This window comes from Cavia porcellus, unplaced genomic scaffold (genome assembly GCF_034190915.1).
Source record: "Cavia porcellus strain 051 isolate PalLab524CR breed Dunkin Hartley unplaced genomic scaffold, mCavPor4.1 scaffold_2, whole genome shotgun sequence".
NCBI classification, from domain to species: Eukaryota; Metazoa; Chordata; class Mammalia; order Rodentia; family Caviidae; genus Cavia; species Cavia porcellus.
In genome coordinates, this window is record NW_026947485.1 from 69,857,188 (window position 1) to 69,876,398 (window position 19,211).

Below are 19,211 nucleotides of genomic sequence, written 5' to 3' on the forward strand. Positions count from 1 at the left end.
TTTTTTTGTCTTTTTCGTTTTTTTATTGGTACCAGGGATTGAACTCACGACTGCCTGCTTGCAAGGCAGGCGCTTATGCCGCTGAGCTAAATCCCCAGCCCGGTGTGGAAAATTTATTGTGGAATATAGGCTGTCACTCCATCTTTTAAAAAATTTAAAATATATGTGTATTGATATGATGAACATAAAAATGTGAAAATATACACACAACTTCACTGAACAGTGGTTATTTGCATTTGTGCATATCTGAGGATGGGAATTTAAATTGTGAAGGATGGGCTGGGGATTTAGCTCAGCGGCATAAGTGCCTGCCTGGCAAGTGCAAGGTCATGAGCTCAATCCCCAGTACCAAAAATTTAAAAATTTTTAAAAATAAAATTATGAAGGACTTTTTAATATGGTCTGAAAATGTTAGTGTTTGCTAATACTAGATGATGCTTTATGCATTTATATTTGATGAATTTTAAATAAAAATTACAACTAGAGAAATTCAGTATTATATATACTTAAATGACAAGTATACATTGATACTACTCAATGTGATTTCTTCTTGCAAATACACATCAGAAATTTTTTAATTGTTATTTGTATTATTTTTTCTCTTTTTTGAGACAGGGTTTTGCTATGCAATTTAGGCTGGCCTTGACTTCACTTTGTAGTCCAGGCTAGTCTCAGACTCACAGCAACCTTCCTACCTTAGCCTCCTGAGTGCTGGGATTACAGGCGTGCACCACCATGCCTAGCCTCATCAGAAGATTTAGACTGTGTGATTGCAATTATCATGGAAATATTTAAACGGATGCCATAATGCTTACACATGATTAAAACTTATTTTCACTTATTTTTATGAAAATTATAGCATGAAATGTATTTGATTCATTTGTATATGCTGATTTCTGATGGAGACCAAAGAGACATAAATGGTATGTTTGTTTTGTGGTGATATAGGTGTGATCAACAAAACACTGATCTTCAGACTTCTGGAGGAAGAGATGACCATGTAATTAGACATTTTCCTTACTATTTTGCTAAAGTTTTCTGTGTCAGTCCAAAATAATGCTTAAAATTTTGTGTTATCATAATAAACATTTGATGTTTTCAGGATAGCAATACCAGTATTATGTTTTCTAAAAAGCTACAATATAGCATTTTTTGAAGAAAAATATGTTACCTAAGATGTACTAAAGTTAAGCTTAGCCTAAATTAGATTTAAGAATGAAGTGGGAAATAAAGAATACTACAAAAGAAAAACTAGAGCAGCATATACCACATGGTATAGACATTTTTATTGTCTTGTAAAATGCAAATGAGCTAGGAATCACCATTTTCAGTGGCTTTGCTGCTAATGGTTTGCCTCTCAGATGTTCTTAGTTATGATATGATAATAAGATCAGACAACAGGAGCTTTTAAATTTCAGCATCCAATTCTAAAAAAAGAAATAAAACATCCCGAAGTAGTGCAATCACTCTGACCTTAGCTCACTTCTGGAAAACTTTATTAACCACATTTTGAAGTTTACTCCCTAGAATACTTTATAATAGATTTCTAAAGATATATGTTAATAAGTCAGAAGATAATGCATTATTCTATAAATGATATGATAGATCTGAAGAAAATGAAACCAATTGTTTTAGATTTTGTACTTCCAGAGATTCCTATGGAGAGGCATTGTTTTTTACACTAGGAAAACAGGTGCATGTTTTTAAAAATACCACTTAAAACACATTACTGATTGTAAAAGCACAAATTCTACTTGTGAAATCATATTTGTTTATAGGTCTCTCGTTATATCATTAACACTTGGATAATAATTATCAAGTTAAATGGTAGTTAAACTCCACTATCCCAATTACATCTTTTCTGATAAGTACATTGTAACAAAGTGTGGCTTGGAAGACAGTTTGCTGAGTGAAATTCCCAAGGAGTTGACCACAGAGTTTTGAGCCATAACATCAGTGACTGTCTGCTTATTACAGAAAAATTTCGATAGCTGCCACATGGTTTAGACATTTTTATTAAAAGATAGCAAGCATAGAACTTTTAAAACTGGAAAACTTGGTATCTTGTGTTTCATCTTAGAATGTCTCGCTTTAGCCTAAAATTTAATTGAATTAATGAAGCTCAAAAGTTTTTGCTTTAGTAAAAAGTGAAGACTCAGAGCAAGGAAACATTACTTCACCATTTCTGGTTTTAGAAGTTATGACTGTCTTCTAAGCAGTTTTTACTGTAAGAGTTTACACTGAAAAGGAAACAGAAATGGTCCACTGAGAGCCTTTTAGGGTAGCATTGATTGGGAAACAGAGCATGTGTGTACTTACTATTTTATTGTTTTTCAGTTATGCCTATTATTATACTGGAATCGGTGCTGGTGTGCTTATTGCTGCTTACATTCAGGTTTCATTTTGGTGCCTGGCAGCTGGAAGACAGATACACAAAATTAGAACACAGTTTTTCCATGCAATAATGAAACAGGAGATTGGCTGGTTTGATGTGCATGATGCTGGGGAGCTGAACACCCGTCTCACAGAGTAAGTACCTAGCTTTATGTGTAACTCAGATACAGTTCATACTGTAAATGAAATGAGACAGATGTCATCAGATCTCTTAGAGATGTTTGTACATCACTCAGAAGACTGAGTTCCTTCTGAATCACAGCCATGTCTTGTGTACCTGGCCTGGAATGATGGGACCTGCTTGACTGGCAGTGAATGAGGGAGTGAACTTACCTCAATCAAGGGATATTCAGAGAGCTAATAAAGCAGTATGCAGTAGAGCAGTAATATGATAGTTACTGATTAAATTTTCAAGCAATTTGAAATTTCCACGTTTCCTACTTCTTGAGTAATCATGTTCATTTCTTGAAGCCATGTGGATTATGGATTTCCACTGTGACAAATTTTGTACTAGGAACTGACACCTTGCTAAATGAAACTAGGTATGAACTTATTTATTCCATACTCAAAACGAAACGAAATGAAACCAAACCAAATCAAATAAAATGCAGTACTGGGGATAGGAGAAATGCTCCATGTTTCTAATTCTGACATTGTTTCTAACATTATTTGTTCTATAGTGATGTCTCCAAAATTAATGAAGGAATTGGTGACAAAATTGGAATGTTGATTCAGTCACTGGCAACATTTTTGGCTGGTTTTATAGTAGGATTTACACGTAGTTGGAAACTAACTCTTGTGGTTTTGGCTGTCGGCCCTGTTCTTGGACTATCAGCTGGGATCTGGGCAAAGGTAGGTGAAGCCTATGAACCTAGGCTTCTTCTCTATATCCCTTTGAAGGATATGGAATGACAATAGGCCTAATGTTGTATTTTATACTTGCTTGTGTCTCTTCTGTTCAAAATCAATAAGATGAAGCAATCTCACTGAATGCTACCCCTGCCAGGGCTCTGTACTGTCCTGCACCATGTGATTATTTAGAGAAATGTGAGAAAGAGGGAAGTAACTCAGTATCTGTTTGCTTACAAAAAACAAAAGAAACCAAAACAAAACCCACAGATACTGAACCCCGAAGATCTGTGATTGGTAGAAAAGCTCCATAGTCACACAACAACTGGAGATTCAAGTTAGCAAGCCACAGAATGGGTTCTGTTAACACTGTCGAAAGTGTTTTTTGACTTTGCAGATTTTGTTTACCTTGTATGTTGATTTTAGTTTTATTATCAGTGTGTTTCTTGGTTTACATATATATTTAAATGCATTGTTATAAAAATGATTTAAGAAAATACATGCTTTCCAGCCTGGGATCCCTATAAATTCTTAACGTCCAGTTCTCTCACCTGGTATTGGAGGCAGAGCAGTAGGAGCAACCTTCCCCACTTTAAACACATGCCTCCAATGGTTTTGTAAAACTTGTTTTTCTTTCCTGGGTAGGAATGATATTCGTTTTATGAACAAATGTGATTTAATATTGTCTAATGTATAGCTTTTCTCAGGTTATACATAGTGTAGAAAATATTTAGTGAATTTATATAGCAAAAAGATTAAACAGTGGAAGAGCAGCCAAAGCTAAGCCTAACAAAAATAGGCCAGGCTGTAAGTATTCAAAAGTTTTAGAAAAATTTCTCTATGTGATGGATTTTTTTTATTGCAAACTGTAACTCTCATTTATTGGCAACCTGCTATATCAAGCAAATACATAGTTTTTCTTTTCTAAAGTATAGGTTTTGTCCCATTTTGTAAAGGAAGAAACTGAGGTTCTGAGGATCCTATTAATTTGTTACTGTAGAAGTTGGCTTTGTGTACCCCTAAGAATAGTTTCGAGCGTGTATTTATTCTTTTAACGGTTAGACTGCTTGAAAAAAAAAATACCAATGGATATTCTATTCTTATCTACTTATAGTTTTGGAAGTTCATAGAAGGAAAAAGGAGTTAAATATGTTGAATTCAGAATGGTACTTGATATATTAACAAGTTAAAATAGCATACATGTAACTCCTAATTAAAAACTGTGTTGTGGTAATCTTCCTGTGAGCCATCTGTGAGACTCTGGGGAGCAGAGAGCCGATGGTGCAGCTTGTTGCCTGAGCTGTCTGTATTCTGCTCACCCTCGGTTCAAGCAGGGCACTGGGCCTTCTAACACACCCAGTGCTGTAACGGATTCGGGAAATTTTGGTGGTGTAGCCCTAGGAAGACGACTGTGAGAAGTTGGGAAGGCCAGTGAATTAATTAGTGGGGCACCATTTGGGGTACCAAAGAGAAGGGATAGACTCAACATAATGTCCTCACAGAGAATATCATTCATGTGTATTTGGGGCTTAGGGTGTGGCTTAGTAGTAGATCACTTGCTTAGTATATGCGAGACCCTAGGTTCAACCCCATGCACCCCACCAAAACCTGTCTGTTTGCTTTCATCTGTTTCATTTGTGTTATCTACTCATTCCTGCGTCTGTCATAGCTCCCTTTGCTTTCATACACAGGAAAGGAAGTAATGCACTGTTCACGATCAAAACAATGTTGAAAAGATCAAAACTTCTGAATCATATATGGAAAGACTATCATACTGTTTAACTTTTTATTATAAATTGTTTGTGTGTAATATATATTTAGATTGTTGTCCACTTCACACGCCTAGTAGAAACAGTAAAATCTTTTGATTTTACTTTTGATTTTCTTTAGTGATTATTTTTTACTCAGTACTTAGTACTCAGACTTGAATCCTGGATATTTTACTTAATAGCAAATTATTCAACCTTTCCTGTTTTTTCCATTTCCTTATGTGTAAAATATGGGAAATACTATTTCACTGTACAGTTGATAGCAATAAATGAGAACTTATACATAAAAGGCAACCAGCAATGTTCTGTCCACAGAATAAATACTCAGGAACTAAGCAGAAGGATCAAAGAGCGGCCAGAAAGGAAAGACCCGCCTGGTGGCTGAATATATTGTTATTCCCAAGAGCACTAGCAGAGGAAACTTGGTGCTTACCTTGGCCTGGGAAATCTTCTTGAAGTTTCTTGGGCCTTTGTATTCTTCTAGCCTCCTACTTTAGCACTTTTGAACTAGAATCACTAAAATGTGGTATGATTAGTGCATAAAATATTTTGTTGATATAATTTTTGTGTATTTTTCTTTTCAGAAATTTAACATCTCTCAAAAGTTTCAGTTAAATTTATTCAGATCAAGAAATACGAGGTTTTGGGTAGGAAAATAAAAATGTAGTTAACTGATTTATTATCTATCATGCCTATCCAAAATGGATTTGAGATGGCTTATAGGGTTATGCTAAAATATAGAACATCATTACCAAAGACAACTCAAAGAAAAATTTGGTTCTTTACATGCATTAATATACATATATATGCATGAATATATATATGTCTCTGTGAGTATGTATATATTGCAAAACATAAAAAGTTATAATATTTAATGATCTGAAATTGTGTTTTAAAACAGATACTATCTTCATTTACTGATAAAGAGCTCTCAGCATATGCAAAAGCTGGAGCCGTGGCTGAAGAAGTCTTAGCAGCCATTAGAACTGTGATTGCATTTGGAGGACAAAACAAAGAACTTGAAAGGTTTGAGTTTCTTTCTTTAATGTCACTAGAAATATTCTCTGTCATCTCGTATACCCTTCAGGCTAACAATGTGAATGAGAGATACTTTTCCAATATAAATATTCCCTTAAGTGGACCTGTTATATCATTACTGATACTCTGAAGAAGTTGTAATTTTGTTGTACACTTTTTATATGTGCCAATTCAAAGAATTTTCTTTAGTTTTCTAGGCTGTAACATATAAAGAATTTTCTAAGGCTGAAATCTATTTTATATCTCTGGTGATTTGGGGGCCTATCAAGTCAATTCTTGATTTACTAAGATGGAATAAGTATTTTATATAGGATCTGTGAATTATTTACCTTCTTGCACAGGCTCCTACTTAGTTGAAATACACCCCATCATTTGGAAGATAAAAATACAACCAAAAAACAGAGTCATACAAAAATTGAAAATCTATTTTGTGATGCATTGTTTAGTGCTATCCGTGTGACTGTTTTCTCTTGTCTTAGATTTCCGAGAGTATAGATAATAGTTTATTGAAATCCATGGTATTCATTGGATCCAGTGATTTCTGAGCAGCAGGAGATTTTTCTGTCTTCCTTTTTTTATTTTGGTACCAGGAATTGAACTCATGACTTTGCACTTGCTAAGCAGGCACGGTAACACTGAGCTGTATCCCATGCAAGAGATTTTCTGTAAAATTCAGCATATATTGTGATTATATTCTGACACATTTTCATGTAATAAGTATGTATTTCTTGCAAACAGAAAAACTATTCTGTATAAAGTAACACATTATCTGTTAAGGCCATAAAGATAAGTCAGAAAATTTTTATAAATGAGGATAATGGTTACCTGTGGGATGATGAGGAACTGAGTGCTAGGACTGGAACCCATGCCCAGGGCTTCTCTGGGGCTATCAGTGCCTGTTTGCAGAACTCAGCTGTGCTGACCTGAGAGTCACTGTGAGATTACTTTTACATTGTGCACATTTGCTTAGTGTACTTTTTTGTTCTTGTTCTATTTTTTGTTTTTACCCAAGCTTTTGCTGTTGATTTGAAATATGTCCCACTAATAAAATGGGAAGTTTGGCTTAATGTCCAGAAAAGCATCACATCATACAAAGCCTATATTTCCTGAAGCTTAAGTTCTAACGAGAGGAGGGGAAGTATACAAACAGCTAGCTGCACATAACCAAGTATGTAATACACCAGGCGGAGTAATATGATTTGGAGATATGAAAAGAGTTTTCAGGAGCCACAGGGTTGCATTTAGAGGTGCACTAAATTACAAATTTTAAAAAGTGCCCTGATGAAAGAGTGTGCCGATGAGGGTGAGGAGGCAACACTTTCATATGGTGGTAAGGGAGGCCACTTTGAGGAGGTTTTATCTAGGTGGGGCCCGTTGCCATCATAGGGAATGGATGACTCAGAAGGAGCCTTTCACATTTTCTAAGGACTTCATTACATTCTGGAAAATAGCTCAGGCTTGCGTGACTAGAGTCCAGTTTACAAAAGGGGCATTGGGGTAGGCAGAGACTGCAATGTGAGGATTTGTAGGCCTTTCATTTTAAAGATGTGGTTCCCCCAATGTGCAATCACAATTTATTTTAGTATCTTTACTCTCTCTGTCTATAAATGGTGCAGTGAGTGGGTGAGAACACTCAAAACAGGGATCAGGGACAGCAGTGGGGGCTGGAGCATTTGTTGGGAGGAGAAAGGGCTTGCTGGCCTAATCTCGAGGGGAGGCAGGAGAAGGGTGACCAGGACAGAGATTTGGGATTTAACTTGGCAATAGAATTGGTAGGTCTTTTTAGACTGAGAGCAATCTTTCAGTTTTCTTTAGCATTCTCCCATACTCCTTTGCTACCACAATCAAATCTCAGTCTGATTTTCTGTTTAAAATAATAGGTGCAAGAGAGGGCTGAATATCTTGGAATGGAAATTAGTTGAAATTATAAATGAATTTAATTTAATGGAATAGTTTGTTTCCCATAATTTAAAAATATTATTCTCTCATTTGTGACATTTTTATACTATATTTCTTTTGCTTAACCTATTTGTCTTTGAAAAGACAAGTATTTTTTTTGAAAAGACAAGTATTTGAAAAATAGTTTCATGTATTTAAAAAGAATATTTTTATTAACGTATGTTTGTAGCACATCACAATTATGTTTCCTTTGGGGAATTGGTATACATATGTAGCATAGTTTCATCATTTTTTATTGTTTTACTCTCCCTTCCTACCCTCTATTTCTTCCTCTCCCGAACTCCTTTCACATCTTTGACAACTTTGTCTTTTTATAATGACATTACTGTATTTTAAAAATAATAAAGTTTTGTTATTTTTGTCCTACTTAAAAACTCCTCCTTTATCATTTTTATACTAAAGCTTTAAGTGAATGAGTGATTTTTGACATCTGGCTTTATACAAGTGATACTGGGTTTGAAAAACTAACCCAAAAACCTATATAAAAGGAATATTGTTTATGTGTGCTTGCTCCTCTAGCCTTTTATTTTTGTTTATTTTTCATGATATCTAAATGATTATCTTCCTTGTTGTTGCTTCTTCCTAGCAAATGTTTCCTCTGGCTTCAGCAATATCTTATCGGAGAAATGGTTTTGATGTTAGTCTAAGTGAGACCTGAAATCAGTAGATGACAAATACAAATCATAAACATTGAAGTTCCTTAATGTAACAACATATACTTTATGTGTATGTACCTTTTCCCTTAGTTCAACTCCTAAAATGGGACACACACACACACACACACACACATACTTGAACACATTTTTTTCTTTCTTTCTTTCTTTTTTTTTTTTTTTTTTCTTGTACCAGGGATTGAACTCATGACCTTGCACTTGACAGGCAGGCACTTAAGCCACTGAGCTAAATCCCTTGCCCTAAACATGTTTCTTAAACATAATGTTTTAATTCAGAGTATAACTGGCAAATTGGGGATTTAAATATTTTATCACTAAAATGTTCTGTTTATAGTTCATCCTCAGAGGTTATGATTGCCATATAAATTTTACTTGACATGCTTTTTAATTGTGGTTAAGCAGCCAACTAAAACATAGTCATGAAAGCCAGAAAAAATGTTCATATCTAAGGAGGATTTGAACTCTAATAGTATAGGAATAACCTAAATCATAAGAAAATTAATATGATGTTCATACATTTAGTGGATGAAAGACTTCAAAATATGAATTATCTAGGGAATTAAGTTATTTCAAAAATTTTGAGCTCCTTTGTGCAAGGCAAGTCTCCAGTTTCTTCAGAGACTTCTGATAAAGTGGATTAAGAGACTTAAGGCTCCAGTATAAAATTGGCCTAACAGGAAGCCAAGGAAGCTGGTGGGAAAGCAAGACCTAAGTGGTGAAGGCAGCAGAAAGAAGCCCCTTCCTTTGTCTGGAGGAGGAGGGATCCCGGGTTCCTGAGGCACCTCGGCCTGTGCCCAGCCGCGCCTAGCCATCGGTGTGCAGAGGAGGAGCTGTGCGGATCCGGAGCGCCTGCAGAAGCCCCTTCCTTTGTCTGGAGGAGGAGGGATCCCAGGTTCCTGAGGCACCTCGGCCTGTGCCCAGCCGCGCCTAGCCATCGGTGTGCAGAGGAGGAGCTGCGCGGATCCGGAGCGCCTGCAGAAGCCCTTTCCTTTGTCTGGAGGAGGAGGGATCCCAGGTTCCTGAGGCACCTCGGCCTGTGCCCAGCCGCGCCTAGCCATCGGTGTGCAGAGGAGGAGCTGCGCGGATCCGGAGTGCCTGCAGAAGCCCCTTCCTTTGTCTGGAGGAGGAGGGATCCCGGGTTCCTGAGGCACCTCGGCCTGTGCCCAGCCGCGCCTAGCCATCGGTGTGCAGAGGAGGAGCTGTGCGGATCCGGAGCGCCTGCAGAAGCCCCTTCCTTTGTCTGGAGGAGGAGGGATCCCAGGTTCCTGAGGCACCTCGGCCTGTGCCCAGCCGCGCCTAGCCATCGGTGTGCAGAGGAGGAGCTGCGCGGATCCGGAGTGCCTGCAGAAGCCCCTTCCTTTGTCTGGAGGAGGAGGGATCCCGGGTTCCTGAGGCACCTCGGCCTGTGCCCAGCCGCGCCTAGCCATCGGTGTGCAGAGGAGGAGCTGCGCGGATCCGGAGTGCCTGCAGAAGCCCCTTCCTTTGTCTGGAGGAGGAGGGATCCCAGGTTCCTGAGGCACCTCGGCCTGTGCCCAGCCGCGTCTAGCCATCGGTGTGCAGAGGAGGAGCTGCGCGGATCTGGAGCGCCTGCAGAAGCCCCTTCCTTTGTCTGGAGGAGGAGGGATCCCAGGTTCCTGAGGCACCTCGGCCTGTGCCCAGCCGCACCTAGCCATCGGTGTGCAGAGGAGGAGCTGCGCGGATCCGGAGTGCCTGCAGAAGCCCCTTCCTTTGTCTGGAGGAGTGAATATTTCTGCAAGCAGGGAGGGATCCCGGGTTCCTGAGGCACCTTGGCCTGTGCCCAGCTGCGCCTAGGCATCTGCGTGCAGAGGAGGAGCTGGGTGGATCCGGAGTGCCCGCAGGAGGCCCTTCCTTTGTCTGGAGGACTGTGGATATCTCTGCAAGCAGGGAGGGATCACAGGCTCCTGAGGCACTGCGGCCTGTGGTGAGTACCCTAACCCGGCTGTGATCCAAGAGCTGTGGATCTACCAAGGGGCAGGTGGGCGCACAGTGTCCCTGAGGCCCAGCTTGTCTGGAACCGCGGAGTTCTCAACAAGCAGAGGAGGGCCATTGGTTTTGCAGGCCCAATGGCCTGGGGTAGAGTGGTGCCAGAGTCTCAGTAGCTGCAAACATAGAAGGGGATTTTCAACAGATCCTGAGGAGGCTTTCAAATAACACTTGAAACACAGAAATATAGGAAAATGACAAAACGAAAGACCAAATTACAACCTCAAACCTCCAGCCAATCTCAGGAAACCCTAGGAGGAATGTATTTAGAAGAAAATATATCCCATCCTCCTCATATATCAGACACAATAGCTACTGAAGTTGACAAGCAACTCCAGGAAGCTTTAAAGAAATTCAAACTCGAAATAATATTCCAGATAAAAGAAGAAATGATAAAAGAAATGAAAGAGATTCTAAATATATCTAAAGAAAACACAGATAAAAAATTGGAGGAACTAAACAAAAAGATAGAATCCCTAGATGAGCAATATAAGAAACAAACAGAATACATAATGCAGATGCACAGAGATATACAGGAAATAAAAAACTCCACTGAAAGTTGTAAAAACCGCCTTAATGAAAGTGAAGATAGAATTTCAGACCTTGAAGACAGGATTGCAGCTAGTGAACAGGAAAGGAAAGATCTTTTAAAAATAACAAGGAATCAGGAAACAACAATTCAACAACTGCAAGATGATGCAAAGAAGAATAACATAAGAATGATAGGGATTAATGAAAAAGAAGGAGACAACATAAAGGATATCAAGAGGATATTTAGAGAAGCAATAGCTGAAAACTTCCCAAGCATGAGATCAGAAACTGACATCAGGATCAGTGAAGCATATAGAACTCCAAATAGCCATAACCAAAATAAAACTACACCCAGACATATAATAATCACCATCCCAGAAATCCAACACAAGAATAGATTATTAAAAGCTGTCAGAGAGAAAAGACAGATCACTTATAAAGGAAAACCTATCAGAATCACAGCAGACTTCTCATCACAAACAATAAAGTCAAGAAGAGCATGGAGTGAAGTATTCCAGATCCTAAAGCAAAATGATTTCCAACCTAGACTGATATATCCTGCAAAACTATCATTTAAAATAGATGGTGAAATACGATACTTCCATGACAAAGAACAGCTGAAGAACTTCATGAACACCAAACCAACCCTGCAAAAAATATTGAAAGACAGTTTAGATACACAAAGGAAAAAACCACTAAGCAAAGCAAATAATTAAACAGAACAGAAAGATAAAGATGCAACAGCAGAGAGATAAGATTCCTACAATTAACCAACATTTAACAGTAATAACCATTAATGTAAATGGTCTCAATGCACCAATCAAAAGAAACAGACTAGCAGAATGGATCAAGAAACAAAATCCAACCATATGCTGTTTACAGGAAACCCATCTAACCCAGAAGGATACTCACAGACTGAAAGTCAAAGGATGGAAAACAATTCTTCATGCAGCAGGAATCCAAAAAAAGGCAGGAGTAGCCATTCTGTTTGCAGACAACGTGAACTTTAAACCAACAATGACCATAAAGGATAAAGAAGGTCACTACATACTCGTAAGGGGAAAACTCCAAGAGGAAGAGATAACTATCTTAAATATATACGCACCAAACTCCAGAGTGCCCAGTTATATAAAACAATTATTAACAGAAATGAAAACTCAAATTATCAGTAACACAATTGTAACAGGAGACCTTAATACGCCATTGACACCAAGGGACAGATCGACCAGACAGAAAATGAGTAAAGAAATAACAGAACTGGATCATACCTGTGAACAAATGGGTTTGATAGACATATACAGAATGTTCCACCCAACAACATCAGAATACACATTCTTCTCAGCAGTACATGGATCATTTTCTAAAATAGACCATATATTAGCTCATAGAACATATTTAAACAAGTGCAAAAGAGCTGAAATCATCCCTTGCATGTTATCGGATCACAGCGCTCTGAAATTAGAAATTAATGATAAAAGATACTGCAAAAATCCCACAAACACATGGAAACTGAATAACACACTCTTGAGTAATCAGTGGGTCACAGAAGAAATTAAAGAAGAAATCAAACAATACCTAAAAGAAAATGAAAATGCAGATACAACTTACCGGAATCTGTGGGATGCAATGAAAGCCGTCCTGAGAGGAAAATTTATTGCACTGAGTTCCCACATCAGGAAAACAGAACAAATACAAATAAATAACTTGATGCTACACCTCAAACAGCTAGAAAAAGAAGAGCAAGTCAAGCCCAAAGCCAAAAGAAGAGAGGAAATTATAAAAATCAGAGCAGAAATCAATGCAATAGAGACGAAGAAAATAATCCAAAGGATCAACAAATCAAAGAGTTGGTTCTTTGAAAGAATAAATAAAATCGATAAGCCCCTAGCCAACCTTATTTAAAAAAGGGAAGAAAAAGCTCAAATTCATGCAATAAGAAATGAAAAAGGAGAAGTCACTACAGACCCAATAGAAATACAGAAGATCATCAACACCTATTTCGAAAACCTCTACTCTCAAAAGTTTGATAACACAGAAGAAATAGACAGATTCTTAGAAGCATATGAAGTGCCAAAGCTAGATCAAGAGGATGTAAAATTGTTGAATAACCCAATCTCGGTTACTGAAATTGAAAATGTAATTAAGTCCTTACCCACCAAGAAGAGCCCAGGCCCAGATGGATTCACTGCAGGATTCTACAAGAAATACAAAGAAGACCTAATGCCGACACTCCTCAAACTATTCAATGAAATTGAAAGGGAAGCAATCCTTCCTAAGTCATTCCTGGAAGCAAATATCACTCTAGTACCAAAACCTGAGAAAGACCCAACTAAAAAAGAGAACTATAGACCGATATCCCTAATGAACACAGATGCAAAAATCCTCAATAAAATATTGGCAAATAGGATCCAGCAAATCATCAAGAAGATTATACACCATGACCAAGTGGGATTCATCCAAGGAATGCAAGGATGGTTCAACATACGCAAATCAATAAATGTAACCCACCATATCAATAAAGCCAAAAATAAGAATCACATGATCATTTCTATAGATGCAGAAAAAGCCTTCGATAAGGTCCAACATTTATTCATGATAAAAACTCTACAGAAAATTGGAATAGATGGTTTTTACCTCAATATAATAAAGGCCATTTATGACAAACCAACAGCCAGCATCATACTAAATGGCCAAAAATTGAAAGCCTTTACTTTAAAATCAGGCACAAGACAAGGATGTCCTTTATCACCACTCCTATTTAATATAGTACTGGAAGTACTAGCCAGAGCAATTAGGTAAGAAAGAGAAATAAAAGGGGTAAAGATAGGAAAAGAAGAAGTTAAGTTGTCATTGTTTGCAGATGACATGATACTCTACGTAGAAGACCCCCTAAGCTCCATTGAAAGACTCTTAGATACAATAAATAAATTCAGTAATGTGGCTGGATACAAAATCAATACTCAGAAATCAATAGCATTCCTATACACAAACAACAATACCACAGAGAGGGAAATAAGGGAAACTGGACTATTCACATTAGCAAGCAAAAAAATGAAATATTTAGGAATTACTCTTACGAAAGAAGTGAAAGACTTATACAGTGAAAACTATAATACACTGAAAAAGGAAATTGAAGATGATCTCAGAAAATGGAAAGACATCCCTTGCTCATGGATAGGAAGAACAAACATTGTGAAGATGGCCATTCTCCCCAAACTCTTATACAGATTCAATGCAATCCCAATAGAAATACCATCAACATACCTTATAGATCTAGAGAAATCACTCCTAAATTTTATCTGGAACCAGAAGAGACCTAGAATCGCAAAAGCAATTCTAAGCAGCAAAGACAAAGCAGGAGGCATCACAATCCCTGACTTGAAATTATACTACAAAGCACCAGTAGTAAAATCAACATGGTATTGGAATCAAAACAGAGCCGAAGATCAATGGAATAGATTAGAAGATACAACCACAACTACAAACACACTCAACCACCTTATCTTTGATAAAGGAGCCAAGCAGGTTCACTGGAAGAACGACAGTCTCTTTAATAAATGGTGCTGGAAAAACTGGCTCTCCATTTGCCGAAAACTAAAGCTAGACCCATGTCTATCACCATGTACTAAATTAAAATCTAAATGGGTCAAAGATCTGAATATTAAAACAGAAACACTAAATCTATTGGAAGACAAATTGGGTAGAAACCTTGGAGACATAGGAGTAGGTAGAGAATTCATGAATAGGACTCAAACTGCACGGGAAATACTTCCCAGAATCAATAACTGGGACCACTTCTTATTAAAAAGTTTTTGCATGTCAAAAGAAATCTCCAGCATAGTGAAAAGAAAACCCACAAACTGGGAAAAGATTTTAGTGAACTCTCTCTCAGACAAGGGACTCTTGTCTAAAACATATAAAGAATTAAAAAAACTCAGACCTCCAAAATTCAAAGATCTAATCCAAAAATGGGCATCTGAGATGAATACGCAATTCTCAGATGAAGAAATGCAAATGGCAAATAAATACATGAAAAAATGCTCATCATCATTGGTCATTAGAGAAATGCAAATTAAAACCATACTGAGATACCATCTCACTCCTGAAAGAATGGCCAGGATCAAGAAAACCAACAACAACAAATGCTGGAGAGGCTGTGGGGAAAAAGGAACTCTCCTGCACTGTTGGTGGGAGTGTAGACTGGTACAGCCTTTGTGGAGGTCTGTCTGGAGGTTTCTCAAAAAGTTGGGATTGGAAATCCCATTTATTCCAGCTATTCCACTTCTAGGCATATTCCCAGAAGAACTGAAAGCATCATACCACAGGGATATATGTGCACCTATGTTTATAGCAGCACAATTTGTAATCGCCAGATCTTGGAAACAACCCAAGTGTCCATCAACTGAGGAATGGATAAAAAAGTGGTGGTATTTCTATACAATGGAGTATTATTCAGCTATAAAGAAGGATCGCATTGAGATATTTATCAATAAGTGGGCGCAGCTTGAGACCATACTCATAAGTGAAATAAATCAATCTCGCATGTATGAATACCGAATAGTTTCCCTAATGTAAGAAATGATTCAAATATATAAAAATAAGTGATAATCATGATTTCCCATTATGTGGCCTTGAAGCCTTATAAAATTTTCACTTATTAATTAGAAAGGCTTTATTCTGGGCTTTTTGATATGGAAATATTTGAAGCTATAGTATATGAAGTTTTATCCAAATATTTTAAGGAAAAAGACAGACACTATGGTAACTACTATTCTTTAAAAAATTATTTAGCTATTTCTTATGTTTATTTTAATTAAGGGAAAAATTTAAAAAATTAGGATATATAATAGTAACTCTTTTCGATCTCCTATTAACTTGTTTTGACGTCCTGTAATACTCCCAAGATCTTGTTTTGACTGATTAGACTCTGTTCCATTCTGTGCGATAGTAGCAAGTCTGAGGGTATAGGCAACTAATTTGAAGGCAATAAGATTCACAAAGATGCCCATTCTGGTTTGACTATTGTCTCCTTTGGAAGTCCTGTAATGTTCACAATGCCTAAGTTTTATTGGTCTTGTTCTCCACTGTTTTGTCCAACTTTATAATATCTAATGAGATAGTCAATTCCTTTTAAGGAAACAAGAGACAATGTTGATAACCATTGTTAATAACCTTGTACTCTGTTCTACATCATGTGCTATGTCTATCCTTGGTTTTGACTTGCAGCTTTGTTTTGCCATATTTGACTTTATTCTCTCCCCCCCCAAAAAAGTAATAAGAACTAAGGAGTAATAAAATCCAAAATGTGTAAATTTTGTTGTAAAAAAGAGAGGGAGGAAAAAAAAAGAGCTCTAACGGATATAACAGCAAGTGTGTTTAGGTGTGTTAAATAGCTGACTATATTAATGTTTTTGGATCATTGAACACAGCTGTTTGCAGTCTCTCTGTTTGAATGTCTACTTTGTATTCTTTGATACTGTGATTTGAGGAACTATTTCCAAGATGATAATATGTAATCTATTAACAGGTGATTTCTTACTGTTATGTTTTTTTTTTGTAGTTCTGTATTATGTGTAACCTTACACTGCTTTGTTTTGTTTTGTGTTTTTCTCTTTTTCCTCTTAAATAAAAAAAAAAAATTGGCCTAACAATTTTACATTGGCTCTCCCTGCAGAGTTTTGTAGGCTCTATTAGTTTATCTCCACATCCCCATTCTTGAAAAGGATAATCTGTTCCTTTGAAATGGAAATTAAGATACAGACACTATCCCCTTTCGTTTTAGCATAGTGAATTATGCACTCGTGGAAGGTTTAGTAGTACTTGAATTTTCATGTGAGAGTGAAGTCACTACAACTGGGGAAACAAAGTGAGCCAGTAGATTCCAACATTGATATTTTTTGTTTGCTTTTTTGCCCCCAGTTATACAAAGCAGAATAACTTTTCATATTTTTTCTAAGAAATCTCAAAGGATGTTCTTCGTGAACTTGTGCTGTGAATGTACTGAAATTTTGATCTTCTCAGCCACTAAGGCAGATCCCTTTCCATGGCATGAGAAAAGTTGAGAAGGCTGTGTTAGCAATATGGAGAAAAGATAAAAGTTACCTGGATCCATAATGATGGACTGTTATATATTTTTGAGCCAAATATCTTTTATACTTAGTAATTTAAAAAATAAACATCTGTAGAAGTAAGATAAATCTTATTTAAGAATAAATATTGAAAGAGTTTTCGCCATGATAAAAGAGAGAATATAAAGTAAAAATAGCCTTTACTCCAAGGACATGGAGAGAACTCCAAGACCTCCTGCGGCCTGGCTTTCTCTGCCAGAATGTGGTGAGATATAGGATCTATATATAATCTCTGACCAGAGGTGGCGCGTAGAGCGGGCATTGATGAGGCTTGAGGAGCTGATTGACGTTTTCTTCACAGGCAAACAGAAAGAGGAGTTGCAGTTAAGGCTGAGGAAGAAGCAGGGTGTGGTAGGCGGTCCTGCTTTGGCCTTCCGCCACATTAGACCACCCATAGTAGTACAGTAATTTATTCTAGGGCAAGAACCTTTCAAATATTACATAGTAAGTCAGAGTTATCCATACGTAATCTCACAATGGGTCCTTCCAGTAGTTCCTGATGGAGCAGGACAAGGGTCAGACTACAAAATTTCCCTAGGTTCAGAGGTTGAAGTGACTTTGTTCTGTTGAGTACTTTCTAGTATTTTAATCTACATTTTATTAACTAGTGAAAGTGACATACACATTTCAAAAAGTTTTTTTCTCATGATTCCATTCCTTTTGTGTATTAAACAATATAAGTTGTAAAAGTTTGGTAAATCCTGCTTCACTTAATTCACTGTTGTTAAGGCTCAAACAAGAGCTTTTAGAAGACTCCTTTCACAAATAACTAATCCTCTATAAGCCACGGTTATCTCCTGTACAAGAAGGGAATAACAACAGTAATCACAGCACAGGGTCACTGTATGGGCACCATGAGAAACGACATGTGTGAGCTGTGATTGTAAATTATGGTGAATATTTACGTTAAAAATCATTATAGTAAAAGACTCATTGCCATAATCCCATTCAAAACATTCCGTCTCCCTTTGCACACACTTTGTGCCTCTACTTTCTGAAGCCCTTCTGAAAGCCTATAGTTGGTTGCATTGTTTTTGCTACCTTATTGTCTAGAAGTAATTCAAGATGTTTATTTTTGTATTCATTTTGACTTTGGGGAAGAGCTGGAAGGTAGGGTCAGATCCAGTGGATGAGAACACACTGTAATTCTTTTGAGTTTGCCTTTTCATTGGATGTCATGCAGCAGAAGCTTTCACCACTTTTTTTTAATCAAACCTCATAGAGACCCCTGAAAAACTTCTATAACTGCTTCAGAAAGTGGCAAGAATGGTGGAATAAGTATGTTTATAGTATAAGGGAGTATTGTGAGGGGGATTGGTAGGGGGATTGGTCTTTTACTGTGATAAATTATTAAAAATTCAAGCATTTATCATATATTTGATTATATCTCATTTACCATAGGGCAGGGCATATTGTCATTGCTCAAAAATGGCATGTTACATTGACAGAAGTTCATAAAAATGTATGAATATGTTTAGTAATTTCTGATTTTCTCCTAGGTATAATAATAATTTAGAAGATGCTAAAAGAATTGGGATAAAGAAAGCCATCACAGCCAACATTTCTATTGGTGTTGCTTTCCTACTGATCTATGCATCCTATGCTCTGGCCTTTTGGTATGGGACTACTTTGGTCCTCGCAAATGAATGCTCCATTGGACAAGTGCTCACTGTAAGTTTTATGTGAGTTGTAAAAAGAAGTGGGTTACCATTATGGTTTGTCTAGATGTCCCCCCAAAGCCTCATGTGGTTATAGGTGGGGCTTTTCAGAGATCTGGAGTGTGTGATCACCAAATTAGTTCCCTGATTGGTTTGGCATAGTTCTGAGTAGGATTAAGGGTGCCGCACCCTGAGTGTATGTGCTAC

At 37.3% G+C, this 19,211-nt stretch overlaps 1 protein-coding gene across 2 annotated transcripts in view; it reads left to right on the forward strand.

The window, feature by feature from the left end:
- LOC100732684 (ATP-dependent translocase ABCB1) overlaps positions 1-19,211 on the forward strand; it is a 101,918-nt gene that overhangs the window by 25,357 nt on the left and 57,350 nt on the right. Inside the window, exons 4-8 of one of the 2 annotated variants that reach the window (XM_063243398.1) lie at positions 949-1,000; positions 2,338-2,529; positions 3,075-3,246; positions 5,914-6,038; positions 18,846-19,017. In XM_063243398.1, the coding sequence (XP_063099468.1) occupies positions 949-1,000; positions 2,338-2,529; positions 3,075-3,246; positions 5,914-6,038; positions 18,846-19,017 (713 nt within the window). The remainder of the gene's footprint in view (positions 1-948; positions 1,001-2,337; positions 2,530-3,074; positions 3,247-5,913; positions 6,039-18,845; positions 19,018-19,211) is intronic. The other variant, XM_063243408.1, reaches the window with a different exon arrangement.